The 27,989-nt window shown below is 43.9% G+C and overlaps 3 protein-coding genes across 3 annotated transcripts; 1 reads left to right on the top strand and 2 right to left on the bottom strand.

The window, feature by feature from the left end:
* Positions 1–683: 683 nt before the first annotated feature.
* Positions 684–2,553, bottom strand: LOC101157180 (chondroitin sulfate synthase 1). The gene has a single exon (XM_023963911.2). The coding sequence runs from the start codon at positions 2,551–2,553 to the stop codon at positions 1,126–1,128; it is 1,428 nt and encodes a 475-aa protein (XP_023819679.1). The 3' UTR covers positions 684–1,125.
* Positions 2,554–2,813: 260 nt separating this feature from the next.
* On the top strand, positions 2,814–12,204 carry LOC101168569 (uncharacterized). The gene is made up of 6 exons (XM_011484924.3): positions 2,814–4,273; positions 8,113–8,281; positions 8,903–9,153; positions 10,529–10,626; positions 10,695–10,902; positions 11,608–12,204. Exons 1-6 carry the CDS (start codon positions 2,927–2,929, stop codon positions 11,743–11,745), a joined length of 2,211 nt encoding a protein of 736 aa, XP_011483226.3. The 5' UTR covers positions 2,814–2,926; the 3' UTR covers positions 11,746–12,204.
* Positions 12,205–13,140: 936 nt separating this feature from the next.
* tcaim (T cell activation inhibitor, mitochondrial) lies at positions 13,141–27,883 on the bottom strand. Its single transcript, XM_004077716.5, has 11 exons — positions 27,759–27,883; positions 23,993–24,081; positions 22,520–22,643; positions 21,417–21,567; positions 21,088–21,340; positions 17,752–17,874; positions 17,560–17,657; positions 17,294–17,385; positions 16,986–17,218; positions 16,300–16,431; positions 13,141–14,057 (listed from the first exon to the last, which is right to left on the bottom strand). The coding sequence occupies exons 2-11, from the start codon at positions 24,022–24,024 to the stop codon at positions 13,832–13,834; spliced, it is 1,464 nt and encodes a 487-aa protein (XP_004077764.1). The 5' UTR covers positions 24,025–24,081; positions 27,759–27,883; the 3' UTR covers positions 13,141–13,831.
* Between the last annotated feature and the right edge of the window lie 106 nt (positions 27,884–27,989).

Raw genomic sequence — 27,989 nt, forward strand, 5'->3', positions numbered from 1 at the left:
TAAAAACAAGAGTTCAAAAAAAACAACTGAAACAGAAAGACCAACATGACACAAAGAAAACATTGAGAAGTTTTGCATCAGGAGACAAGGTGTTCATCCGAAACCATTCCTATGGTCCAAAATGGATACCAGCAGTTGTGTTGGACTCCTCAGGTCCAGTGTCGTACAACGTCAGCATCGGGAATGGTCGAACTATGAAGAGGCATGTGGATCAAGTCCGAGCTAGGCTGCAAGACACTGTTCCAGGGGAACCGGAGGCAGACCGGGAGCTGTGCGAAGATGGGGAAACTGTTGCAGTTGATGTTGCACATTTATGTGTGGATTTTACAACCCAACTGTCATCAGATGAGTCACGTGACCCAACACCAGCGACTCCCCCTAGGGTTCCTCCTGAGTCACCAGTTGCACCTGTGTTGCGTTGCTCACAAAGAGAGAGACATTTACCAGGACATCTCAAAGATTTTGTTAGATAGAGTGAGATCTTTCCAGGAGTAGAGCAAAAATGAGCTCTGGATCTCACGGGAAGGATGTACCTTCCCAGTTAGTAGGTAAAAAAAAAGGAAAAAAGATTTTGTGTAATGTTATTCTGTCTAACGTCAAATTGCATGTTTTATTGGAGCAGCCTCTATGTTGGAAAGTTAGTTGACATCTTAAAGGGGAGGGGATGTGGTGTCTTTTTTTTTTTTTTTTTTTTTTTGAACAAGTGAGTTTAATTAAAAAAAGAGCCATTAACCCACCCCACCCCAGAGCCGCTTCAGCCTCAGGAGTTTCCTCCCAAAGTCTGAGCAAGGACGTGGAAAATGAGTGCATGTGTGCACATGTGCACAGCAGTATCTCAAGCTCTTTGAACAAACCCAGATCAAGAGCCGGGCCTGCAGGGCGTCCCGCTAAGCGTCTTGGTCATCTCAATAAATAAAAACAGGAAAACTTTCATGAAATAGAAAAGGAGACAGACAGCGTTCACGCCATCCTGAAGATCTGCGGGGCCATTGTCCAGAGCGCTGTGGGTCCACCTCCTCCTTGTGTGTGCGGGGCCACATGAACACGTCACCTTCTCAGCAGCGTGATGACATCCTCGGACGCAGCTGGCGGAGCAGTGGGGTGGCAGACAGCCTCCAGCTGCCTCTACGCTGTCCTGACCGAGTCGTTGCTGACCAGCCTCCTGAAGCCGTGGTCGTTCTTCTCCAGCCACAGCTCCGCCAGCTGCTGCGTGGAACCGTACGACGAGGCTTTGGAGCCCAGACATATCTTGTACTGCTTGGCCTCCAGGTTGGGGTCACAGACCACTGGGTGGTGGACATGCACAATACCAGTGTCCGTACTGCGAAACAACCGAATGCCTGACTGAACGAATTTATTGTAAAGGTCTACGTCCTCCAAGCCCCACCCCTGAATGGAGGTATCGAAGCCTCCTGCCCGAACCAGGTCTCCTTTGTAGACGCAGACGATGCCAAAGCCGTAGGTCCTCCACAGACCCCTCTTGGAGATGAAGACGTAGTGGTTGTTGCTCTGGACCTTCCCAGCATACACCACTTTGGGGTCGTACTGACTGAAGATGATGGGGAAGTAAGCCTGCTCCCCCAGGGTGGAGTATGTCCGACATCGCTTCAGAAAGTCTCCTGAAAAGAGCAGATCCACGTCACAGTAAAAGAGCAAGGAGTCGTTGGTAAAGTGGGTGGAGCCCACTTCCAGAGCCAGCGCCCTGGAGAAAGAACCTGCTACGGGCTTGATCTCCATGTCAGCGTGCGGGTACTTCAGGTGGTACTCCCTCATCAGCTCCACCTGCTTGACCCGTTCTGTGTTGTTGTCTGTACTAAAAAGCAGAACCAGCAGCTTTACGTTCAGGTTGGGGATGAGACACACACGCTCAAAGTTGGCCATAAAGCGGACAAATATGTCATAGCGCCCCAACAGAGGTACTAAGATGTTGACTTTACTTTCTTTAGGTTCCCTCTGGTCCAGCCCGGAAGCGGCCAGCTTGAAGGGCACCAACATCTTCAGGGAGTTGGACAGAAAGGACAGGGAGTCTGACTCTTTATTGATGTGACTGGCCAGAGTCCCGGCGTCCATCTCCTCCTCCTCCCGGACCTGGATCTGACTGAAGGTCTGTTGCAGGTAGGCGTGTCTCCTGACGGGAACGGTCATGGTCTTTCCTTGGTGCTTCTTGTAGAGCAGCAGCAGGTCCAGGACGTACAGCGGGTTGACCCGCCGGTAGCCGTACTGAATCTCTTTGAAATCAATCACCCGGCCCCGGGTCTTGGCGTTGGCATTGATCATCTCCATCACCTGCATGATGATGTCATCTAGCGCTTGTTTCTGAGAGGAGTCCATCCCTCGGCGGGGGGGGGGCTGCCTGTCTGAGGAGGAGAACAGGTATTTTCCTGTCAGAAATTCCCACTCCAGGACGTCCTCTCGCTGGGATGTGGTATCTTGAATCTGAGAAGATTGTGTTTCAATATTGTATTGTAATTGTGTGGCCAGCTGTGGGCAGACCTGCAAGTTTAGTTGAGTTGTGGCATTGTGTGTTGAACAGGAAGAAGTTGGAACAGACATGAGGTCAGGCTGTGCAGAGAGGTTCTGTTATGCAAATTAAAACTGTTGCACCCACTTCTATGTTTGTGACCTTCTTTTTTGGATCAAGATGCAACAGGTTAGTATGGAGTACAGTGATCCCTTGCTATAACGCGTGTTAGAGTGCGATGTCTGTCATTATAGACAATCTTTGTTTTGGAATACGTAATTGCGTCAGCATATGTAAACGTTGTTTTTACGTGCTGTTGAAAATAAAAAGGAAGGCGGGACCTCTCATCTGTGAGTGAAGGAGAAAGACGAAGTGAGTGGGGGACTGCACTTCAAGTGAACAGAAATTGTTTCCTGTGTCCATTTGTGAGAGCTAAGTTGCAAACTCGGTGTGTGGAGAAGAAGGATGTCTTTGACGGCTGCAGCGTCGGGAGAGAGTTCCCAGGCAGCGAGAGAGACAAAGGCTGCGCGAGAGCCAACTGGTTATGGGCCCAGGCAGGCTACGAACACACACGTGTATGGACGGGGACCGCCGCCGCGATTCGACGGTGATGAAGCCAGATATCATATCTGGGAAGCAAGATTCCTGGCCTACCTAAAAACGATCGGACTCAAAGAAACCATCCTGGGAAGGGACCCAGTGGATACTGAGGCTGAGGAGATCGGTAGGAGGAATGAACTTGCTTATGCAGAACTGTGTGGCTGCTTGGACGAAAAAACGTTAATGCTGATTCTCTATGAAGCTCCTGATGATGGGAGGAAAAGTTTGGAGATATTGAGGCGCCATTTTGAGTCGGAGGAAAAACCGAGAATCGTTAGCTTATACACAGAGCTAACTAACGTGCTAATGGCCGACGGTGAAGATTTGGCGGACTATTTAACACGTGTTGAGAAAATAGTGGCGGCATTAAACAGAGCAAAGGAGACGCTCAGTGATGCACTTTTGGTGGCGATGGTTTTAAAAGGCCTGACGGATGATTACAACCCATTTTCAGTGCATGTGACTCAAACAAGAGAGACATTGACTTTCACAGAATTTAAAACTCGGCTGAGAAGTTTTGAATGCACGCTAAAATACCGGAATAAAACCCGAAGCAATGAAGTCATGACAACAAAATACAAAGTCTCCAGACCAAAGCATAAAGTCAAGGAAGAGAGCTATTTCAACGGAGAATGCTTTATTTGTGAGAAGGTGGGACACAGAGCACGAGACTGCAGAAACAAAGACAAGAAGATCCATGGCAAGTACACGAAGGAGAACAAGTCTGCATGGGGCAGGAACAAGGTGGCGGCCATCTTGGAGGCTCCAGGAGACGGCACACCTGTGAGGGAAGATGCAAAACAAGCGGAGGAGGAGCAGAATTCATTCGTTCTAAAGGTGGATGGATATGCATCTCAGTCTACACCACGGAAAGGTCTTCTGGTGGACAGCGGTGCTTCTGCACACATTGTGACAGATGAAAAGGCCTTCATAAGGTTTGACAAAACTTTTCATCCAAAGAATCACGCGATGGAGTTAGCAGATGGCACGAGGAAAACTGGGAGTGTCCTGAAGAAAGGCGACGACCAGATCGAGTTGGTCAACGACAAAGGAAAGGTGGTGAACGTCATTCTTTCATGTGCTCTGCTGATTCCTGAATACCCACAGAACATCTTGTCTGTGGAGGCTGCAGCTTCTAAGGGAGCAAAATTCCATTTTGAGAAGAGCAACAGCAAGATGATTCTTCCTGATGGAACAACATGCAGCATGAAGGTAAAAGGCAGACTGTATTACCTGGAGACTGTAGAGAAACCAGATTATGACAATAATGATGAATGTAACACCTGTTTTGATCTAAAAACCTGGCATGAAGTACTGGGTCACTGTAATTATGGTGATGTGCTTAAACTTGAGTCTGTTGTGGATGGCATGAAAATCAGAGAGAAAGCTAAGAAACCAGGTGAATGTGAGATTTGTCTACAAGGCAAATTTACTCAAACCAGAAACCGAGAAGGTGATGCCAGAGTTAAAGCTCCATTAGAACTTGTACACGCGGACCTGGGGGGCCCTATTGCACCAGAGTCATTTGAGGGGTACAAGTATGCGATCACTTTCACTGATGACTTTTCAGGTGCTGTTTATGTGTACTTCCTAAGAAACAAAAACAAAGCAGTTGAAGCTACGAAACAGTTTTTAGCAGACATAGCACCCTATGGTAAAGTAAAACGTCTCAGATCAGACAATGGGACTGAGTTTACTTCAGAAGAGTATCAGACACTGCTGAGAGACAATACGATAAAACATGAAAGGTCGGCTCCATACTCCCCACATCAAAATGGGACCGCGGAGAGGAACTGGCGAACAGTGTTTGAAATGGTGAGGTGTATGCTCATTGAATCAGGCTTACCCAAAGAGTTATGGCCTTATGCAGCCAGGATGGCTACAGTGATAAGAAACCGATGTTACTGTAAAAGAACAGGGGAGACACCATATTTTCTATTCACTGGTAAAAGACCAGATCTATCCAGAATGAGAAAATTTGGTTCAGAGTGTATTGTGTACGAACAAAACAAGAAAAAGTTAGACTCTAGAGGCAAAAGGGGGATTTTTGTTGGTTTTGATCGACATTCTCCAGCAAACATGGTGTTTTTTCCAGAAACCAAGAGTGTGCAGAAACACAGACTGATACACTTCATCACAAAAGAAAAGACAGAGAGTCAGACGCAGACTGACACAGAACAAATGGGAGACTACTTTGTAGAGCACGTACCAGGACCAACCAAAGACATTCAGTCAGAAACAGAACAGATAAGGACTGACAACCAAGAGACAGACACCGACGCCCAAACTACACGTACATCAGACAGAGTGAGAAAGAAACCCAAATATTTGGAAGACTATGAGTGTGCAGTAAAGAACAGTGAACTAAGTGTTGACTACTGTTACAGGATGACTGTTGGGTTACCACAGAGCTATGAGGAGGCTGTAGCATCAGAGAAAACAGACAGGTGGAGAAAAGCTATGATAGATGAGATGGTTTCATTCAAGGAAAATGACACCTTCCCTCTTGTACCACTACCGGAGGGTAGACACAGTGGGGGAAGGTGGGTTTATGCTATAAAAGAAGATGAAAAAGGGAATGAAACATACAAGGCTAGATACGTAGCAAAGGGGTACACACAAGTCGAAGGACTAGACTACTCCAAAACGTTTTCTCCAACTGCTAGTCTGACATCACTACGCATGCTAATGCAATTAGCAACAGAGTATGACCTTAAACTGCATCAGTTAGACGTTAAGGCAGCATACCTACATACACCCATCGACTATGAACTGTACATGGAACAACCACAAGGTTTTCACGTAAAGTCTGAAAAAGGGGAGGAACTGGTATTTAAGTTAAACAAATCAATTTATGGCCTAAAACAATCTGGGAGGAACTGGAACTTGATGCTCCATGAATTTTTGACTGAAAATGAATTTGTACAGAGTCAAACCGATAACTGTGTTTACACCAAACAGTCTGACAAAGAAAGAGTAATATTGTTGGTATGGGTGGATGACATCATTGTTGCTGCGAGCAATGACAAGGGTATGGAAGAAGTCAAGGAAAAACTGAAAAATAAGTTCAAAATGAAAGATTTGGGACAACTCTCTCATTTTATTGGCATTGAATTTACCCAAACTGCAGATACTGGCAAAATGAACCAATCCAGATACATTGAGAAAATTCTGGAAAGATTCGGGATGTGTGATTGTAAAGCCAGAGCTACCCCCAGTGAAGCAAAATGTGATCTCACTCCAGAAGGAGATCCAACAAATCAGAGAAAATACAGGGAAATGTTGGGCAGCCTCATTTCCATCAGTTGGATTGTGAGTAAATTATCACAATATCTCTCAGATCCTAGAGAGAAGCACATGACAGCGGTGAAACATGTCTACAGGTATTTGAAAGGGACCAAAGGCATTGAGTTGTGTTATAGAAGAAGTGTCAACAAACTGGGACTGACTGGTTACTCTGATGCAGACTGGGCTAACGACCCAGATGACAGGAAAAGCACCACAGGTTACTGTTTCAGTTTAAATGAAGATGGTGCTGTCATTTCATGGAAAACCAAGAAACAGCAGACAGTTGCACTGCCGACATGTGAGGCAGAATACATGGCCTTAGCAGGCACAATCCAGGAAGCTCTTTACCTCACACAACTATTGAAAGATATGGACTATAGCTTTCAGGACACTACGACTAAAATTTTTGAGGACAATCAAGGAACTATTCGTCTGGCTAAGAATCCTGTTAACCGCCAGAGAAGTAAGCATGTGGACATTAAATACCACTTTATGAGGTCAACTGTATTAGAGGGAAAAGTTGAACTGGTTTATTGTCCAACAGAAAGTATGGTGGCAGATGTGTTCACAAAGTCTGCCACAAAACCCAAAATGGAAAGGTTCTGTGCATACATGTTTGGTATGTAATGTTATTGATTTGAATGACATCATCGAGTGGGGGTGTTAGAGTGCGATGTCTGTCATTATAGACAATCTTTGTTTTGGAATACGTAATTGCGTCAGCATATGTAAACGTTGTTTTTACGTGCTGTTGAAAATAAAAAGGAAGGCGGGACCCCTCATCTGTGAGTGAAGGAGAAAGACGAAGTGAGTGGGGTACTGCACTTCAAGTGAACAGAAATTGTTTCCTGTGTCCATTTGTGAGAGCTAAGTAGCAAACTCGGTGTGTGGAGAAGAAGGATGTCTTTGACGGCTGCAGCGTCGGGAGAGAGTTCCCAGGCAGCGAGAGAGACAACGGCTGCGCGAGAGCCAACAACGCGGTTTACTTTTCACGGTTTCGCTACTTCACGGATTTGCATGGTTCATTGTGTTCTGCATTCTGATTGGCTAAAAAGTCACTCTGCTTCTTCTCTACCTGTGCGTCAATAACGTTGCAGTTTAATATGTACACGTACGTAAAACAGCTTGTCAAATTAACATTATGTACGTGCAAATTCTCTTGATGGTGGTGTGTCGGTGTATAAGGATCTTTTTTCAAAGAAGAAAAAAGAGAAACAACATCTTCCTATCACTATGTTCTTTCCCCCAAACAAACACAACTGCACCGCGGGCTTCAAAAGAAGAAAACACTGCAGAGCGGAGTCAGGATGCAGCGGCTCAGTCTGCAGAGCAGTGAAATACACCTGAGTCACTATTTGTCCGACTCTACTTTGTATTTTATTCATAATCATTTTAAATTTTCTCCCGTTTAATCCAATTACTTGGGTTGTGGAGGGCGGGGCTAATCTCCGCAATTTGAAGCCTTCTGTTCACATTCATTAAAATTATTATTTGACAGTACAGTACAGAAGTTATTTGTTGAAAAAAAAACGTTTCTAAAGTACTTTTATTTGTGAAACAAATGCTAGAGCCTGTAAAATGGTTTGTTCTTTCTTATCAATGTATAATAGAGTGTTTAATTGTATAACAATAGTTAAAAAAAAAAGGTTTCTACTTCACGGATTTTGCCTATCACGGGTTCTTTTTGGAACGTAACCCCCGCGAAAAACAAGAGTTTACTGTATAGACATGTAGATGCAATGTCATGTTCTGTATGAACAATATTTGTCAATAAAGTTTTAAAAAGTAGCTCATTGGTGGCCGGCAAGCGGAAAGAGAAGGTTCCGCGCATGCGCACACTAGATTCTAACCGGAAGTATTTTGTAGTTGCTTTCGCTTGTTCGCAAGCGCTGTTATTCACGTGCTCCATGGCCGTTGTAAGGATAATCTCAGGTATAAACCCGTCCCGGTTGTGCAGCTGTTTCTTGTGGACATGTTACGGTTTAGTCTCATTGCGTAGCTGCGTGATGTGGCACTGAGGAATGTGTGCTGCGATGTGTTGTGTTGGTTCTATGTGCTGTCATGTGGCTGTGTAGCAGCCAGATCATCATGCCGGGGACTTGAATTTGATTCACCCTTGAGTCTCACATTTAGAGCCCTGATTTGAGAGTAGACTTTAAAGATTTAAGGTTTGGGACATGTGGACGATGAGCGTTTTATTTAATTTCTGTTTTAGAAAAATTTTAAACTCACTTTTTAACACTTTGGAAAATTGATTCAGAAACACAAATTCTGTTATTCTGTCTCAACAAGTTGTTTAAAAGTAGTTCAATGAAAACTTGTGACCGTAATCTTTTGGTGGTAGTGACACTGATGTTTCAGTCATGGCCAAAGCAGAGCTATAGTCAGCGAGACAAAAATTTTTATATGAAGTTAAAATTAATTTAATACTTACAGTTGAATTAATTAAACTGTAGCTTCCTCTTGAAACTGTGGTCCTTATCTGTTCAACAGAAAACAACACAAACCACATTCTGGTTATTGTTCCAGGAGTTGACTGTCTTCTCTTTTCAGGAGATGATGCCATCTCTCAGCTGGAGGACCAGCAGGATTGTGATGGAGAAATCTGTGAAGAAGAAGATGATGTGGGCGAGGAAAACCAACAGGAGGATGGAGAAGATGCAGGTGCTGGGTGGGCTGAGGCCATGGCAAAGATCCTGGGCAAAGAGACAACTGTGAGCAACAGCAGCATCCTGCTGAAGAACAAAGAGCTGCAGAAGATAAAGGCAGCAGAAAGAGAGGAGCAGCTGATCCGAAAAAAACAGGTTTGTTGGACAGTAAGGAGACCCTCACTGACTGGCTAACAGGAAAAATGATTTTTAGTCACATGAAACGCTAAATGTGGTTGCATTTAGGATCTGACATTCAGTCAATCACATCAAAAATCATATCCAAACTGGCTGAGTAAGGCGAGAAGCAGTCAGCAGCTGGAGTGGTGTCAGAGTTAGACGAGTCGTGTTACACTGGCACCAAGGTCGACCACTGCACAGAGGTCGACCATGGCTAACCCATAATCCTGACGGACAGAAACTCTCAGCACAGGCAGTGGCCCGGGGAGCTTTGGTTTCGAGACCACAGGATTTCCGCTCCGCTCTCCTTGTGTCGGTCTTTTGTGGTAAAGAGAGCTGAGCCGGAAACCAAACTCTCATTTTATCGGCCGATCCTCATTCCAATACTCGCCTATGGTCAGAAGCTCAGTCATGACTGAAAGGACGAGGTCTCGAATACAAGCGGCTGAAAGGAGTTTCCCCTGTAGGGCGGCTGGCGTTATGCTACGGTCACATGTGAGGCGTGTTCAGAAATGCACTAAACGGGCATTCCTGAACGTGCTTTTAGCATATGGTGTTCACGCTGGACTGTTGCTACCCTATATTAGTGCACATACTCACAGCTGGAAGAGGCTTGGTGGTAAATGTCCAACCGGTGCTAAACTTGCACCAGGCTTTTTCTTTTTACGGCTCTATTCAGATAAATGAAAGACTTGGTGTCGTAAAATTCCAGCCGGGAACAAACCGCAATTATTCATTTCTCCTTCATGATCAAATTTGCAATGGATGTACATCACTACCGAATCTGTGTCCCTGATTAAAGTTTAACTTCTGACAGGTTTAATGGCCGCATGTTTTGTATGTAGAGCCTAAAAAAAGACTTAAAAACTTGATTAACAACACTTGACACAGAGAGTTTTGAATGCGGAAGCTCGAAATGCGCACACACGGTGTTTACAAAGACTTTTCATCTGAAAGGCCACTTGAATGAGCGTTTCCGAGCCAGGTGTGAACGTAGCTTAAGAGAGAGGGGGAGAAGCTCGGTCACCCCTGGTGAGGGCGGTGACCCAGTTGAGGTGGGCCGGCCATACAGACCATTTCTTTGGACTGTGGATGGAGTAGTGGTGGTTCCTCTTCCCTCGCAGCAAGAAGGCCCGTGTGTAGTCTGCATGTTCTCTGAGGAACTCGGGCCTCGTCCCACAGTCCAAAGACACGAGCTTGTTCGTTAAGAAAAGAGGGGACACCATCTGTAAGGGACTTCAGCGTTTAGAAATCCCAACTGTGCTTTTCACATGTGCACACGTGTGTGTTCCATTTGCTCATTTATGTTCACAGAAAGAACCACTTTTATTTTTGCTTCCGTGTTTCACAGTTGGACAGGAAGCGCACGTGGGAAATGATGTTTCGGGAGAAGCCTGACCTGGTGAGGGACCGAGAGGCTGAACGGGCTCTGCAGAGAACAGCCACACGGTGAGTCCCCGCCCCTTCGCCAGCGCCATGCGTCCGGGTCTGGATCCTAACATGTGCCTCTGTCACAGTGGGGTGGTGCAGCTGTTCAACGCTGTGAGGAAACATCAGAAGACTCTGGACCAACAGGTGAAGGAGGCTGGAAGCTCAGAAAGGAAGAAGGCCAAGATCCTGTCCTCTTTCTCCAAGAAGGACTTTATTGGTGCTCTGAGGAGAACTGAGGAAGGGGGCCGCGTGCACGGGGAGGGCCGCACTCATGGAAAGCCTGAGGAGGGTGCTGTGAGTCCATCCGTTTGTTCCTACCCTGTGTTCATCATAACTTTGTGGAGATGCGGACTCCTGATTCTGTCTAGTGTCTCTCTGCTGTTTACCTGTTGTTGCCTCGCCCATTTCTCCATATTTGACCCCTCCCACTGCTAATGAGGGGGTAGATTTGGTTTTCAGACAGACTGGACTCTATTTTGGAGTTCAAATTTCCCAGAATTGTCCACAAACGGGATCTATGGATCCAGAGCTCCAAAGGACAGTACCTAAAATCTGATCCTATGACTAGATCCACATCACAAAGGCATTAATGTCGAGCCAGAAAAGCTGCAACAGGAAGAGATGGGAACAAGAACATCAGATTTTCAGATAATCTGGGATTGTCACAGAGACTAGAATGAGAAAAAATCTTACACCAAAGCTCAACTCAAACTTAGCAAAATAACAACAAGTCCAGCATTGTTATCTTTTTAGGATCCTCACTGCCATTCAGTGTTGAGGGTGATGTCAAATGCGGTGAAAGTTGTTCCATTTGAAAACTGGTTTGTCTCCGTGCTCTCCTGCAGTTGCTTTTGTAAATTACAATTTGGAATCAGTTTCTATAGGAAACTAATGCTTCCGTCTTAGAGAAGGGATGTCTTGTACCGTCTCTGACTGGATGACTGCAGTTCAGTTACTCAGTTAACCCTTTGTGTGTTTGTGTTGTGTGGACGTGTGTAGGCAGCAGAGCAGAAGCCCTCCTGGAGCGTTCTCAGTGACGACTTCATGATGGGAGCCACCATGAAAGACTGGGACAAGGACAGTGGTGCTGAGGAGGCGGAGCCACACTCGGACGGAGGGTCGGGTGACTCTGACTGAGGATTGTGATAACGTGATGGACATTCTAGATAAAAGGACTTTAAACTGAATCGGACCCGGAAGAAGCTGCTCTGTTCCAGAGTTCTTCCTCTGATGCTGCTGTCTCTGAATCTATTCTGCTGATGGAGGCAGGTGATGAGAAAGAAATGTTCTTTTGCTTCTAGTTCTCCGAAGTCCTGAGGAGCAGCAGTAAATGCAGCAGAACTTTACTGGTTCATGGTGAAGGACTGCTGCCTCCTTCCCTGCAGGTCTGCATCTGTGAGCTGACCTTTTAACCTATAAACTGACAAAGACGCGAGGTCATGCACATTAGTTGTTAAGGAAGGGATTGAATGATGAGGCAGACGGACATTACATCCAGAATGGGACCTGAGCGTGTAAATGCAATCGTCTGGTCAGATAACATGAACTGGAATTTGTTCAGAAATACTTATTAAAAAATTCGTTGTCTAGAGTCAAGTCTGTATTCCATGCATTCTGTAGCATTACTACCACTTTGCAGGATCACTGCGGTGTGTCTCTGTCTGCGTTGACACAAAAAATGTAATGTTCATTAATCGTTACAGGTTTGTGTCTGACGTCTGTCCCTCTGCAATGCAAGCTTTACGCTGGAGTTGTGTTTCCATTCCATTCACCCGTCAATTTCATAGAGGGACGGGAAACCGGTCCAGGTTCCAAATAAAAACTTCTTTTGTACTTTCAAAATAAAACATTTTTATTTTATATTTTGATGCTGATGCTCATTAACACAGCGGTGTCCATTTTCACCATGGATGACTAAAGTTGAATTTTCAAAGTACAAAACCATAATTTGTGACAAAATGTGCATTTTACAAAGACTGTGAGGAAGAAGAGGACGGACTGCAGGTGGACCAGTGTAAACCAGAGCAACCCTCCTGCTTCAAGGCAAAGGCCAGCATGTACTCAGAGCTGGGGTTCACCTTGGGCAGGTCGCCGGTCTGTTACAGGCCCACTCTCTCACAGCTTTAGAGATCCCAATTTAATCTATGAAGCATGTTTTTGGACTGTGGGAGAAAGCTGGAGAAAACCCACACATGCAGAGAAAAACATGCAAACTTCACACAGAAAAACCAGCCAGGACTTGAACCAGGGCCTTCTCACTGTGAGGTGAAAGTGCTAACCACTGCACCACCAACCTGTATTTAAAATAAAGCTGAATAAAAGAATTCCACATCCAAGAAAATACGTATGTTGAGACAAAGTTCAGTAAGAATAAAAATGGATCCAAAAAAAGCTCATTTCCAGAAAAAGCCTGGTATGGAAAACTGATTTCTGTTGCTAAATTCCAGCATGGAGACGGCTTGTTCATGGAAGCTGCTTTCATCAGTTTGAACCAAAGTCTGTGTGACTGGATGAGAATTAAAGAGCTCCACATTGTTATTTGTATTTTATTCAGAATAAAGTTAGAAAACAGAATATGAACTTTTTCAGGAAACGCTCTTTATTAAGAATGTCGGGTCCAGGGGAATATTTCACTTGGTGTGTTAAAGTGACCTCTGGTAAAGGATTTTTCTCAGCTGATATGGTTTCTGTAACACAGGTATAACATTGGAGAACCCTGGTTTTCTGAGGTAGATTTTAGCAGAGAAATTCTCGGTGATCTGCCTGATTATGACAAAAATGAAGACACAGTAAAAAGGAGCAGCCGGATGACAAACCTGGAGGAGGCAGGAAGCCTTGTTCCTGTTATGCAGGTAAAGCTGTTCTTGAATTCCTGTGGTTTCCAAGGACTGGACTAATGACGACCCAAACATTGTCTAACAAATGAAAAATGAACTGTGGACCTTTTGGATGTTTGCCTTTGGTATAGTTTGTTAGTTAATGAAGATGTCAACGATATCCATTAGGTATGAGTCTCTGCTTTATTCATTTTCTGCCGAGCAACTAAAATCCATCTGGGAGGAAGCTCTGATGTTCTTTACAGTTTGGGGAGGGGGGGGGGGGTAAACATATGCTTGATGTGGGCTTTTTTTTGTGTCTGAAGAAGACGACAAATGTGCACACTTCCTCCATTTCTGCCCAATCAGGATGCATCCATGTCTATTGTCTCGTCTGGTTGAGCGCCTCAGCTGTGCCAGTCCCATGGAATACACAGCTCTCCGTCCTGCAGGACTGAGTAGAAGTGTGACACGCAGACATGCAGGCCCTGCATGAGAGGCGGCTGCTGCTCCTGCAGTCTGCTGCAGCACTGGATCATCTGGCTGGAACTAACGCTGGGCTCCTTGGAGAGGCTCCTGAGAGACAGGGTCTGCAGGCAGGCCTTCAGCACGGCACTCTCCTCAGCGTGCAGCCTGCAAACGCAGACAAAGGTCACGTGAGACGGACAGTTCTGATGAATGGAATTCGTTTTTCAAAAGCCACGCAGTAGTGTGGCACATTCCGTGTTTGTGAATATACATTTTAGCCATGAGCACAGTCTTTTTTTCCCTTTAGTACTTAGCTCTTGACAAGAGGACAAATGCATTCTTTTAATTCCAATAAATATTTCAACAAGGATCAAGATGCTTTGCCAGAGACAAACCTGTGATAAGACATAAACATCTGAACCATTACAGTCAAGTAGACGAATCAATTTCCAGTTGAGAAATGTAATATTGGTTCATCAAATCCATCACATTTCTTTTACAGCAATTCTTTCAGACATAAACTGCTGGTTTTTATTCTAAGAAATCTTTGTTTCCTTAACAGATTTTACAGAGATAAAACGACAAAAATTGCATCATCTGCTAAATTGGAAATTAGTGTGTCTGTCAAGCAATATGTGTGCTTTTTAAAACATTTGTCAATAGTTGAAGAACATCAACTACTTTTTGTATAATTCAACACAATAACTTAAGTGTTTACAATACTGCTATGTTTAACCCTTGTGCTATCCTAGGCACTTTAACATTGGGAGTAGGGTCATCTAGACCCACTAGACAGTGCTCTGAACCTTTTTTCTTCAATGATTTGTGATCTTCACTGGTGTCCATGGATTACATGACATCTTCTCCACCTTTATCCACCTTTGTCATGGTAGGAAGAACACGTCAGTGGTCATCTTGACCCCATAGGATAGCAGAAGGGTTACAGTCAGACTTTGAGCTTGGACCTCATCATCTCTATGCAGCACTTAAATGCTTCCCCAGCTTAGATGGAGTTTAGTTTCTTAATTTATGGTCAGGTTCAAACATCATAACCTTTCAATATGAAGGAAACTGCAACTTTTTCTCAGAAAATGGTTGAAAATATTCAGTATTTTTATTATTGTTTTACACTGGAAAAAGACAAAAACTGAGTAAAAGCCAAATATAGAACCCAATAATTGATTGGACAGAATTATTGGCACCTTTGCTTGAATTTTGGTTGTGCCCCCTCTGAAAAAAGAATCCAAAGCAATCTCTGTAACCATGACTGAGCTTCTCACTCTTCTCCACTGGGATTTTGGACTCTTCCTCTGCAAACTGCTCATCCAGGCCTTCTTCCAGCTGCTGTTTGAGGTTCCCTGCAGATGTTCAATGGGATTCAGATCCAGACTCAATGCTGCCATTTCAGAACTCTACAGCACTTTGTTTGGAACCATTTCTGAGACGTTTAGAAATGGGTTTCAGGTCATTGTCCTGATGGAAGTCCAATGTCTTCTGGTGGAGACGCAGCTTTACTGTGGTCTCATCTGTCCACAGAAAGATTGTGTTTGGACTCAAACTCCTGCCGGGTTTCTTTGAAGGGGATTCTGACTACCTGGGTCTCCCACCATCTGGTTTCATTCAGATGGTGACAGTCAGATGATCTGAGATCATGTGAGCTGATATTGTTATTATGGTCGTCTGCATATCAGCTTGAATCTGTTTGAAGTTTATCTATTTTTTTAATCCACTTTTCCAATTATCTTTTCTTCTATTTTTTCTTCTATTTTCATCCTAGAGTTTAGCTTCAGAGCCGTGGGCTGTAGACCTCTTGATGATGATGATGATGATGATGATGATGATGCCCACAGTAACATGAAGATCTCAGGAGATGAGCTTGGAATCCTGTGATTGCCCGTGTTTTTCCATAAACCTTCTCTAAAAAACCCAGACTTCTCTTTACTTTTCCTTCTTTGCTCCATAGTCGGTGTGAAACGACACAAAGGCGGAGTCTTTCCTTTCTCCATTTTAACTGCTTCCATCTGATTGCTGTATTGCCCTAACCTTTTACCTGTCTCAGGTGTGTCTGAATACAAATGACAGGAGCATCACATCCATGAAAAGCATTCATTTCATCAAACTTTGACAATCATTCTGTTCAGTCCATTTTTGAGTTGTGTGTGAGTTGTTGCCGCGTTTGACTTTTCTCCTGTTTGTGCTGTTTCGTTGCAAACAAAAAAAAAACGCGTGAAGAACAAGACATTCGTGTTTGGAATCATGTTGTTTTCTGACAGAATAGTAAGGGTGCCATTATTTTTGGCCATGACTGTGCAGCTGAGACATTGGAAAGAAAAGATCACAAAAAACTTCATGAACTGAGTTCAGCAGCAGACCAGACTCGCCCTGTCCCGTACCACAGTGCACTCACCGGTTTGTCTGTAAGGTAAGACGCCTGGCCTCAGGGGCGTGGCTCTGGAGGAAAAGTTGCAGGTGGGTGGGGTCACAGGTGGAGGGGATGATAAAGTGGCCTGTCTGATGAAGACTGGGGGTGGAGCGGTCACTGCAACACACACATACACCAGCTCAAGTCATTTGACAGTCATGCTCATTGGAGTCCAAGGCTCTCCATCACAGCAGGGCTGTGATGCTCCTCTTCGTCAGCTCCTTCTTGAGTTCCCTCATGAGACAGACTCTCTGCTTCTCTGAGATTAGGAATTGTTAGGGATTTCTCTGACCTGCTAATGGTTGCCCTATAAGTGTCCAGATGTTTCTCTGTAAGAAACACTTCCTTCCCAAACCTCTTGCATCCAAACTTGGTCAAAGAAATCGGTTGCTAATTCAAACCCAGCATAAAGTCATGGCTTCTCTGAAATAATAAAATGTTCTGGGTTGTCTACAGCATTGGTTCTCAATCATACAAGACAAAAAAAGGTTGGGGTGCTTGTAGTCAGAGATCACCATCGTAACAAAGTTGTGGTATGTTTTTAAATTGCGGTTATCTCAAGTCAAACCTTATTTCCACTGACTTTAACCTGAAGGATGGGAGCAACTGCCCCAGACCCCCCCCCCCCCCCCCCCATGACTTATGGGGAGTCTGTGGATGAGTTTTCTTACTTCTCCAGCACCATGGTGAGGCCATGCAGGCTACGGGGGTGCAGGTGGAGCCGCGTGGACAGTAGTTTCTTGTGGAAAGTGCTGAGCACTCTGTAGTGTTCTGCAATGGGCCGCACTGGTCCCAGCCTCTCCATGTGGACCACCTGAGCTCCGCCCAGAAGGAAACTGATCCTCTCTTTGAGGCAGTCCGTCTGGTGCTGAAGACCTCGGAAGCTCGGCAGCTGCACGAAGAGCTGCAGACAGCAGAGCACAGCTTAGACACTTTGAGGAACACAGAGAACCCGCCGGGAGCTCTGCTACTGCTTTACTTTAGTCCACTGGTGATGAACGTCCATGGTTCCCAGAAGGACATGTCCGGAAGAATTCATTCCTGACTGGTCAGCAAATACTATGGTATGTCCTAGAAGGAAGGAGAAGATGCAGGAAAAAGTTTTTAGAAGGTGGTCCTGAGGAAGCTCCTCCTTAATAAAGAACCAGAAGAACATGTAAAGGAAATCTAGCAGGTAAAACCGGGTCTGAGGAAGGGCAGAGGAAGGCTAAGGAAGCAGGCCTAGAACTCTGAGGGATAGTCCACCTTGCAAGTGGATGAGGGCATCTGGATTCTGATGAGCCAGACGGGTCAGACTCTGCAGCTGACTGTACCTGTGAGCCACACCCCAACTGCGCTGCCATCTGCAGGACAGATCAAACAGAAGATTTCCAAAACTACAAAGAACCTTTCTGGGCATCAGAGGATCCTTACAAAGTCTCAGATGAAGAACATTACCTGATGTCCAGCAGGTCAAATCTGTCACACAGTTCCCTCTTCAGCCTGCTCAACTCTTCCCTTCTCGGCAAGCTGGCGTTGTGCTTCTTCATCGCCTTGGGCTTGTTGTTCTTCAGCCAAACTCTAACAAAGAGAAGAAAAGATCCTGACCTGACATACCTGCAGGTTTATCTCAGACTAAAAATGTTTACTCCATGCACTGGAGACAGAAGGTGATGCAGCAATGGAATGGAAACTGCTGCCAGTACAGGAAAACTCCTCCATCCCCGACACAAAGTGCCCTTGAGCGAACAGCAAATATGTAAGACTGCAAAGTAAAATCACTAGTAAAGAATTAGTTCAAATAAAATCAAAGGACATTAAACCAGATCAGAGTTTACAGACCAATGAAGCAAAGGTACAACAGGGACACAAGTCTTCAGTCTAAAAAAAAAACCTGCCGAGATCAGTGACTTCAAACCCAAAAAGCTCTAATCAGCTAATTCTTCCACCACTCACCCCCACTGGCAACTATTGGCAACTCTCCTATAGTAAATACCAGTCCAGTGACCGCAATGAACTTGCCAAATATCTAGTGAGGAGCCAGCTGTTAACATCTGAGCTTGACAAGTTTGATGACATACCGGAAAAAGATTTATCCTAAAAATCTTCCTCCCTGACTGCTCCTGAGAGCTGTGATCTCCAAGCATGGGGAATAAAATGGTCTCCTGATTAAATCACTGGGCCCAGAGTCAATCAAACATGGAGGCCGTTTAAAGCAGCGAATAAACCGTTTGTTGCACTACAACTCATGTGGGACAGGATAGAAAAACCTTTGGTTCTCTGGAGGTTGTAGAGGCTGCTCTCTTTATGAAACCTGGACCAAAATAGGACCAAAAGATCAACAGATATTAAGAGTCAAGCAAATTACTGTTGGAAGTAAATTCAGCAAAACAGGAGGGATCCTTGCAGTGATTTTCCTATGTTGACACTGCAAGAAACACGGGTCCAGCTGTGGAAAAGCAGTACCATTAGAGAGGTGGATGATGTAAGATTCTATCTACAGAAGCATTATAATGTACCTTTTCCCCCTTTTCACACTTCTTGCAGTTTATTTAAACACAGGCAAAGGCAAATGACCCAAGTTTCAGTATGCACCATCCACCACTGGAGGAAAAAGACACGGGTTTGGAGAGAACGCACTCAGAGCGAGAAACAAAGAGAACAGCTAACCAGACCATTAGTACCCGGTGCACAACAAAACTCATGGACTAGAGGCTTTAGGAAAAAAACTCCCTTAAGAGAGAAAAAGATTGTCAAAGCAACACATTTTCCAAAAGAAATACCATTTAAAATGTGTATTCATTTCCGTAATCCCATTCAAAAGATTTACATTTCATAGAATATAAAGCAGATTCAGTGCCTATTTTTTCATTTATTTCAAATATTCATTCATCTTCTGAACCGGTTTTGTCCCTTTCGGGGTCATGGGGCTGCCGCAGCCTATCCCAGCCACCCATGGGCAAAGGCAGGGGGCATCCTGGACAGATTGCCAGTCTGTCGCAGGGCCACAAACACCCATGCACACTCACATTCACACCTAGGGACAATTTAGATTAACCAATTAACCTATGAAGCATGTTTTTGGAGAAAACCCACATATGCACGGGGAGAACACGCAAATTCCACACAGAAAGGTCCCCCATTGGTGATTCTTTTTCGGGTCCCCCAGCTGGGACTTGAACTGGGGGCCTTCGTGCTGTAAGGCAACCCGACAGCTGGAGGTCGTCTCCAGAATGCGTCTGAATGTGGTGGTTTTTGAAGCTGTTCCTCCACCTCATTCCACTCTCTCTGGAGGTCTGCAGGTTCTTGAATCTTGTCCTTTAGATGATCCACTGAAGCCCACGGTCTAGTCATTAGCTGTTGCATCTTCTCCTGCCACATACAGTCCTTCCTTTGGACTTTCTGTGTATCTACCGTATGTGGACAGCGCTCTGTGAACAGCCAGCGTCCTTAGCTAGGAACTTTTGTGGTTTACCCAGACTATGGAGGGGATCCATGATGGTCTTTTGGAAAGTTATCAAGCCTGAAATCTTCCCTCATGACATCATGACCATTTAATGACATCTGGGGAAGCTGTGCAGGTTATTTGAGTTTAGTAGACGATTAGGTGGTGAAAATCTGTTTCAAACATTCACGTCCTGCAGAAATTTGGGCAGATTTTTCCACAGTTTTCTAATCTTCGGAAATCCTGTTTTAAGGGGGGTTTTGAGCTGGAACCCCAATGTAAATTTAAAAAATTAAATACTTAAAATCAATTAAAGATTGGGGCCTTAGTATATTCTATGAAAGTTACTTATTTTTAATTGAATTATGGTAATGAATGATATTTACATTTTTGTAAGGGTCTGTATATGTTTCAATTGTTGTGCATCTAACAAACAAATGACTTTGAAATGTAACAAATGCGAATCTGTTAAACATTCAACTACCGACTCTACTCCAGTGGGTGTTGATGGGAAGAGAGAAGACGGAAAGGAAGAAACAGTTCTCTCCAGTTCCACTGATGTATGTAGGAAGAGGTTTTCTGGAAAGTTGCTCTCCAAAATATGCCTGGTCAACGTTCGCCCAGCTAATGATCCTAGTAAGAGCAGATTAATGTACACTATGCTAAATAACCAAAGCAACTAATCATTGGCACACTATTCTTTACAGAGAATGTAAATAGCCCTAGAAACACGACGTTGAACCCGTTTACATGTCTATAAAAATGAGATAACTGGCAGTAGTCAGAGAGATTTGTCGACTGTCCTGGTCTACATGTTCCAGTCCTTCACATCATTTATTATAAAATCTGTCAGGATTTGATGTTTTCTACTTCATTCAATAGACATTTCTTGGGATGAGGCTGACAAAACACCAAACTTCAAGCTCAGATTGGTGTAACTATGAAGAAAAACACAGGTCCAAAAACCCTGAGAAGGAGACTGCTTCCATTTATAAAATGTAAATGGTCTCTGTTCTGCTTATTTGGATTCTAAAAAAGCTGCTTCTGTCTACAGACCAATCATAATCAAGGAAAAGAACCCCATGGATGTAATGTAACTTTCAAACGTCACTGTTACTTGTCTCAGGTTTGAAACTCTACTGGAGGTTTCACATCTGGATGAGAAAAGGTTTATTTTCTGGAGCAGCGACTTTCTGCTTCAGAGAACAAACCTTTCCTGTTTCCGTACTGTTGTAAAACTAAAATTAATCAGATAAACCGGAATACTTGTCAGAGAAACAGAGCTTTTGGGGGAGAAGTCTACGTGTTCAACTGTTGTGTTCAAGTATTGAGTGTGCATGTAAACTGACTTGAGGATGGGCTCCACCCGTCTGGCCTGCTCCAGCTCCTCCTCCGGGTCCCTGAAACCTGTGAAGGCGTAATAACTTTTGTCCCATTTGATGGGTCTATAGAACGGCACCCCTCCTTTAAGGGGACCTTTAGAGGGCTCAGTTCCTCTATGCTCCTGCATGTGCTCCACAGACAGGCTGCAGGACCCCAGCACCTCCATCACCGTACTTTGGACGTCATTGGTGCGTAGGGTGAAGCTGACGGTCCGGAAACCTGCGAACCAGCAACAATGTGAAATATCCCCCTAGAACGTACCCCTCCTTTAGAAGCACCATGGACACAGTTTTACCTGAAGATAGGGGCTCTGCCTGCGTGTTGCTGCTATCCTTGGTGTCCCTCATGTAGAAAGTAAGCCTGGTGGGCTCGATGTGGCGTGAGCCAGACTTCTGCAGGCTCTCCAGGTAACCGTTCAACCTTTTCAGGGAGTTCTCATTCACTTCCTGTCATGAAGGAAACACTGTGATGAAGACCCTCATAACAACTCAGATCTATGATGGCTGCTGTTATTTTACTGACATCCCAAATATTTTCTATCCATGTCATTTACTCTCTCCAGCAAACAGCAGCATGCTCTGACCAGACCACTGGGGGCTTTTCTATGCCATCCGTCTGCACTAAGATTATGCAAACATCCTGCAGTTTCCCCTGACGCCACTGGGGGAGGTCGTCATGTGCATCCCAGATTCCTTAACCTTTCCCAAATGTTCTGATAGTCTTAGGTTTTCTCTAACAACTTTTTGGAAAGAAAATTTGAGAAGAATAGACATAATTCTGTTCAGATGTTCCTAGAAGCTTCCTGATGTTCAACAATGTTTCAAGTTGTCCCCTGATATTTCCACACCTTATCCTTCGAGGGATTAGGGGATCACACAAAACCTCACAAACAGATTGTTATACTTTTATCAAATGAAGTTTAGAAACTGTGTCCTTGATTCAAAGAGGTTCATTGTGTCTATAAAATTATACTGCTTAGCCGTTCAAGCAAAATATTTGAAATTTGTTACAATCCGAGTCTCTCCAGATCATTCCAACAAGGACACAGTTGCTTATTTAAATTATTTTTTATCAGACACTGTTTTTTTTTAATGTAAAACGTACCGACATGTTTCGGTGGAATGCCTTCCACCTTCAACTAACTAGCTAACTAACTATAACTAATACCTAACTAGTTGAAGGTGGAAGGCATTCCACCGAAACATGTCGGTACGTTTTACATTAAAAAAAAAAAACAGTGTCTGATAGAAAATAATTTAAATAAGCAACTGTGTCCTTGTTGGAATGATCTGGAGAGACTCGGATTGTAACAAATTTCAAATATTTTGCTTGGTTTGGTTGTGGAGCACAGCTGTGAAGTGGTTCTTTAGAAGAACACTGAATAGAATTTCTACATACCCGCTCTTTAGGGTGCTGACCAAAGAAGTCTGGGTGAACGGCTAAGTAAAAGGGTCGCAGAGCATTGACAGCCTCAGCACCCGACAGAGCTCTAAACTGCAGGAAGGGAAGCAGCAGGCACTTCCTGTAGGGGGAGATAGATGAAGGTTATTTCTCATCATGACGGTGGCGGCATGATTGCATGAGTGAGGGCTCGGACATCAACAGCTCACCCAATAAACTCCATTGTGACTTTTATTTAAATGGTTTGCAAATCATGAAGTCATTGGTAACTACAGTACTTTTCAGAGTAAAATTCGGGATTTTTTGCATAGTTTAACTGGGGGTGCAACTGATTTGTGATTTTTAAAAATAAATAGCAAAACCCACTAGGTGGCACTGTAGGTGTGTGTCTCAGTATTTGCTGTTGACAGCAATGCAGAAGAAGAAGTGCTGCTCAGTCTGACACCAGCCTTGGTGGATTCCCAAAGCAACACAGAGGATCAAAAGTTTAAGGGATTTAGTGATTTAAAGTGATATTAAGAGTTCAATTGCCTTGTTAGCATGTCCTTTATGCTATGGTATTTTAATCATTGTTCATACGTTGCGTTAATAATACTTGATTACGCTTATGCTTCATGAAGCTAAAAGCATCATTGTGTTGGTGAAGTGTGTACAAGTATGTGATGGTTATCTATTCCATTGTGGTTTACCTCTCAAGACAAAATGTCTTATCTTGGTCCCAAATGTCCATCCATTCATTTTCTTAACTAGCTGTATCCCTTTCAGGACTAAAGCCTAACCTGGCTGGATGAAGGCGGCGTACATCCTGGACAGGTCGCCAGCCTGTCGTAGGGCCACACAGCCTCTCACATATGCACCCTCACAGTTACACTTATTATTTAGAGTCATCAATCAACCTATGAAGCATGTTTTGGACTGTGGGAGGAAGCCAGAGAGCCCAGAGAACACCCACACATGCACGGGGAAAACATGCAAAGTCCACACATTTGTATTTTGTTAAATACATTTCTCCCAAAAGTGCGACTTACAGTCCAACACATACGGTAATTGTGTTCCTATTATAACCAGTCATTTTAGATATGCAGCAATGATTCAGTCAAAGGTGTCAGGTAGCGTTTCGCATCTCGATCAGAAATGAAAATCAGCCAATAGACCGTTTGTGGTACTTAGGTGACACCACACAGGCAGCAAGAACAGAAATACAAGAGCTAATGATGTGATACGGAAAAGAGCTTGGTGACCAAAGTCCAGGTGGGGAGACAACCATTAAAAACCCAAGTCTTCTGTAGCATCCAGAGAGAACATCTGCTACGAACACAGCAGAGCTGAGGCAGCAACATGACTTCACTTTGTGCAGGAAATATGCAGAAACTGATTGAAACAGACAGAAATATACTACAACCACACAGAAAGCCATGCAGCACCAAACACTTACAAAATGTGCAGCAACCATGTGGACAATCACAGTACCTCATGGTGCTCAGGACGGCGCTCACAGACATGGCTAATGCTCAGGATAGGTCTCAGGTTGTTCCTGGACAGAACTCCTGATGTTGAGTCTGTGGAAGAGCAGAAGATGGAAACTGTCATCTGTCTTATTCAAACAGACCTCTTTATCTTGGAGTCCATGACTCCATGAGTGCACTCATCCACTTCCTGATGTGGGAACATCGGACTCAGCAGCAGCGGGTTAACATTGGCTAGTTTCATTCCTAGAGTTGTTCACATGCATGCTGCCCTGGACTTATAGAGATGGAAGAATGCAGAAACTGTGTTTTTCAGCTCTCTGATTACCAGTGAGAGATGATTTCATCAAAGATCTATGTTTCTGAAAATGGAAAACTTTTGTTCAAGTTTTACTTCTTGGAATGATTTGGAGGATGACTGTACATAACTGAGTTTTTGCTAAGATTAAAGATTTTTTTTTACCTTGACATGCCAGACTTGAGGGGTGTGTGAGGGGTTGTAGGCTAGCAGGAGAGTGTGTAACCAAAGTGCTGATAGAATATTAGCGCAGGCTTACTTTGCACCAACAGTCCCACCCACAGCTATAGGTGAATTTCTGATGAACTTCTGTTCCTCTATAGAAACGTTGTCATAGAAAACGACCCCTGTTTTTAGATTTTGGCTAAAAACTGTGTAATCACAGTTAAAAGACAACTGGGAACGTTTTGGAAAAATAATCAAAAGATGATTGGAGAGGGACTTTAAGGGGCTTCAGGATTTTTATGAAATGTTTTTTCCTCTTGTTCTTTTCCTTTAAGCATGATGTCCATCCCTTCATTCATACATATATTATATATATATTTTGTCTACACTATGCCCATCCCACTCTCTGTGTTACTGTTCTTGAGTCAAAGCAGTAATAAGAATCTTGCTTTTTGCTTGACTTTAGTGGTTCTTTTTTCTAAAGAAAAATGTCCAAAGAAAATGTTGTAATGCCGTTTCAAAGTGGAAATATTCTCCACTGCTTTGGTTTCCTGGCATTGTCAACACATTGCTCTTGCATTGTCTATGCTGTTGCTGCTGGCCAACATCAATTAGAAAATGAGGTCCAAAAGTGAGGTATAAAGGGAAGTTTATATGTGCTGTCCAAACAGACATGAAGTCAGTCCAATGCCGTCCCAGTTTGTCTCCGGTTTCTACTTAAAATGATATTCACGTCTCCACTATCAGGTCTGCTCACCTGCAGTGCTTCTTTTCTTGTCTGTACTACAGCTATAATGACAGCAGCTGTTGTCTGTTGGTAGCCTTCTAGGTTTTGTCCTCCAACAGGGTAAAACCATTGACTGTATAAGAGAACTGGACCAGTTAGAAAATGGTTTACTTCTGATTCCAACCAATGAAGTCAATTCAGTCGCCATTTTTTTTTAGATCAGGACGCCACTGTGTTGGACCCAGTAGTGATTCCTCCAAGTCAGTCTGAGTCAGTGTTTCTATGGCAATGACTCTCACCAATCAGGAGTGAGCTTGTTAAAGGTCCACACCCCTACCACTTGACAGCGGGCTCAGGATAATGTGCCAATCAAATTGTTTGAGCATTGGACATGGGAGCAAGCGGGCACAATCTACTTTAATTGAGGCTTCTGATTGGTCAGTTTATAACTTGAATAACTTGCAATAAAGAAAAACTATGGAAAAAAAATACTATCAAGAAGATGTGAAGACTCTCATTCATCCGGGTTGGTTCCATCATAGTAGTAGGTCTAGGGGCTGTCATCTGGACTTATTTTTTAAAGTTAGAAGACATTTCACCTCTTATCCAAAAGGCTTTGTCAATTCTAAAGAGCTGGTAGAAGAGCTGGTATATATGCGTTCATGGGGGAGGAGTCAGCCCGGAAATTTACCAGCTAAATTGGTTTAAATACCTGAATTTTACCAGCTAATTCAGAATTGACAAAGCCTTTTGGATAAGAGGTGAAACGTCTATTAACTTTAAAAACTAAGTCCAGATGACATCCCCTAAACCTATTACTATATCTAGAAGATGTTAAAAAAACTGACCAATAGAATGACTGAGTAACAGTAGGCATAGAAGTCTATGGGATTTTGGCTTATTTGAACCAGCAGGTACAGTGCTCACCATAAATGAGTAAACCCTACTACATTTGTCATTTTCTGTAAAAATACTACACTACAACATACACAAAATACATTGCACACAAGATATGTTAATTTGCACACACAAAAAAGTGATTTTCCTACCAAATTAATGGTAGACGCAATACAGCGCACACTACAGAGGTATGGCATGCGTGGTTATTGTCCGAAAGGAAGCCTCTCCTAAAGCCCATGCACAAAACGTGCTCGCCTAGAATTTGCTAGGGCCCGTGCTGAAAAAAGAGGAAAACTACTGGGACTCAATACTCTGGAGTGAGGAGACAAAGATCACCGTTTTTGGAACGATTGCTTTTAAAACTGGATGGATTTGCAAGGTTCAGGATTTCAAGGAGAAATACATGGTGCCTACAGTGAAACATGGTGGTGGCAGCGTCCTTATGTGGGGCTGCATGAGTGCTGTTGTGTGGGGGGGCTGCATTTCACTGATGTATCATGAACACAAAAATTTACAGCTCTATACTGGAGGAGAAGATGCTGCCATCACTTCATGCACTTGGTTGTCGAGCACTTTTCCAACACAACAATGATCCAAAACACACTTCTAAAGCGGCTGTTGCACTTCTGACGAAGAACAGGCTGAAGGTGATTGAACGGCCAAGTATGTCTCCTGATTTGATCCCAATCCAACACCTGTGGGGAATTCTGAAGCCACCAGTTGAGCATCACTCTCCATCCAGCATCCAGGCTCTAAAAGAGGTTCTTCTTGGAGAATGGTAAAAGATAGATGTTGTAATATGTCGCCAACTTGTTCATTCCTTGCCCAGAATACTTGGTGCTGTCCTTAAAAATCACGGTGCTCATACAAAGTACTAGATGTAGTAGTTTTTGTTGCAGGGTGTATTCATTTTTGCTTCAACCAGTTTAAGTAAAACTGTAGATGATGTGATCCAAGTTGGATCATTAACCGTAACTTCATGTTATGGAGTGTTCAATAAAACTCAACCTTGTGGAACATTTGGAAATGTTTGTTTTGTACGTTGAGCTACTGATTATATTAAAACTTCCTAAAGGGGGTGTACTCATTTATGCTGAGCACTGCTTCCTCAGTCCAGTTCTTCTATTCAGTCAACAGAAAATACTCCCTATTTAAGCACATATGGGTGTGATTTTTACCCCTAAGTGTCGGTATTCATTGTCTAAAGTAAAGCTAGTTTGTGCCTTTTATCCACAACAGTACAATGAAAGGTGTAACAGTAAATAAGTTTGTGTTTGTAGTTGACTAAACTCTGGAGAAATCTGGATGTAGTGACGTCATCCGTGAAGGGGCGTGGTCCTTGGATTGACATCTAACCGTCCTATCGTCAGCTACCTAACTGATTCTGTGGGCGTGTCCCAGAACCGCAAAGACACATCTGTTGTTGTTTTTCTGCGGGTAAGGAGTCCAGTGACTCCGCACTCGCAGTTTAAAGAGCAGCGTGTCACTTGACCACAGAGGAGACTTCCGTCTCTCGTGCGGTTTGTGATTCGGCCCGGCCCGTTACCCCTCATGTCATCCAAGTAACCCTACATGACCTCTACCGAACCCCGGCTGTCGTGAGCTGCTGCAGTTCGGTGGTTCCGTTGAATATGCAAGAGCTGTCTGAGGGAGTCAGTTCATCCGAAAACACGCAGATACCTGAACCGCAGTGAGCCGATCCTGTTTACACCGCTGTTCTTCTGCTGACGGCTCTGCGCCGCTTCACTGAGCGAACGCACGCCCGCGCCCCCTGGCGGCCGAACAGAGAACATCACCATCACATGGTTACACAGCACTTGAATTTTCTGTAAAGTGGTGGTATATTATTATAGCATAAACATAAGAAATAAAGCAACTTGGTAACCTTAAATGTTTTTGTATAGTAGAATG

The sequence above is a fragment of the Oryzias latipes genome, chromosome 16 (assembly GCF_053564925.1).
Source record: "Oryzias latipes strain Hd-rR chromosome 16, Olatipes_Hd-rR_3.1".
NCBI classification, from domain to species: Eukaryota; Metazoa; Chordata; class Actinopteri; order Beloniformes; family Adrianichthyidae; genus Oryzias; species Oryzias latipes.

Excerpts from the sequence above, each read along its gene's own strand:
- LOC101157180 (XM_023963911.2), bottom strand. The coding sequence starts at position 2,553 with ATGTCTGTTCCAACTTCTTCCTGTTCAACACACAATGCCACAACTCAA.
- LOC101168569 (XM_011484924.3), top strand. The coding sequence starts at position 2,927 with ATGTCTTTGACGGCTGCAGCGTCGGGAGAGAGTTCCCAGGCAGCGAGA. Across the intron at positions 9,154-10,528 it reads AGCTGATCCGAAAAAAACAG|TTGGACAGGAAGCGCACGTG; the intron begins GTTTGTTGGACA and ends CGTGTTTCACAG. Across the intron at positions 10,627-10,694 it reads CTGCAGAGAACAGCCACACG|TGGGGTGGTGCAGCTGTTCA; the intron begins GTGAGTCCCCGC and ends CCTCTGTCACAG.
- tcaim (XM_004077716.5), bottom strand. The coding sequence starts at position 24,024 with ATGTCTGTGAGCGCCGTCCTGAGCACCATGAG. Across the intron at positions 21,568-22,519 it reads GTCAGCACCCTAAAGAGCGG|GAAGTGAATGAGAACTCCCT; the intron begins GTATGTAGAAAT and ends CCTTCATGACAG. Across the intron at positions 16,432-16,985 it reads CTCACCATGGTGCTGGAGAA|TGACCGCTCCACCCCCAGTC; the intron begins GTAAGAAAACTC and ends TGTGTGTTGCAG.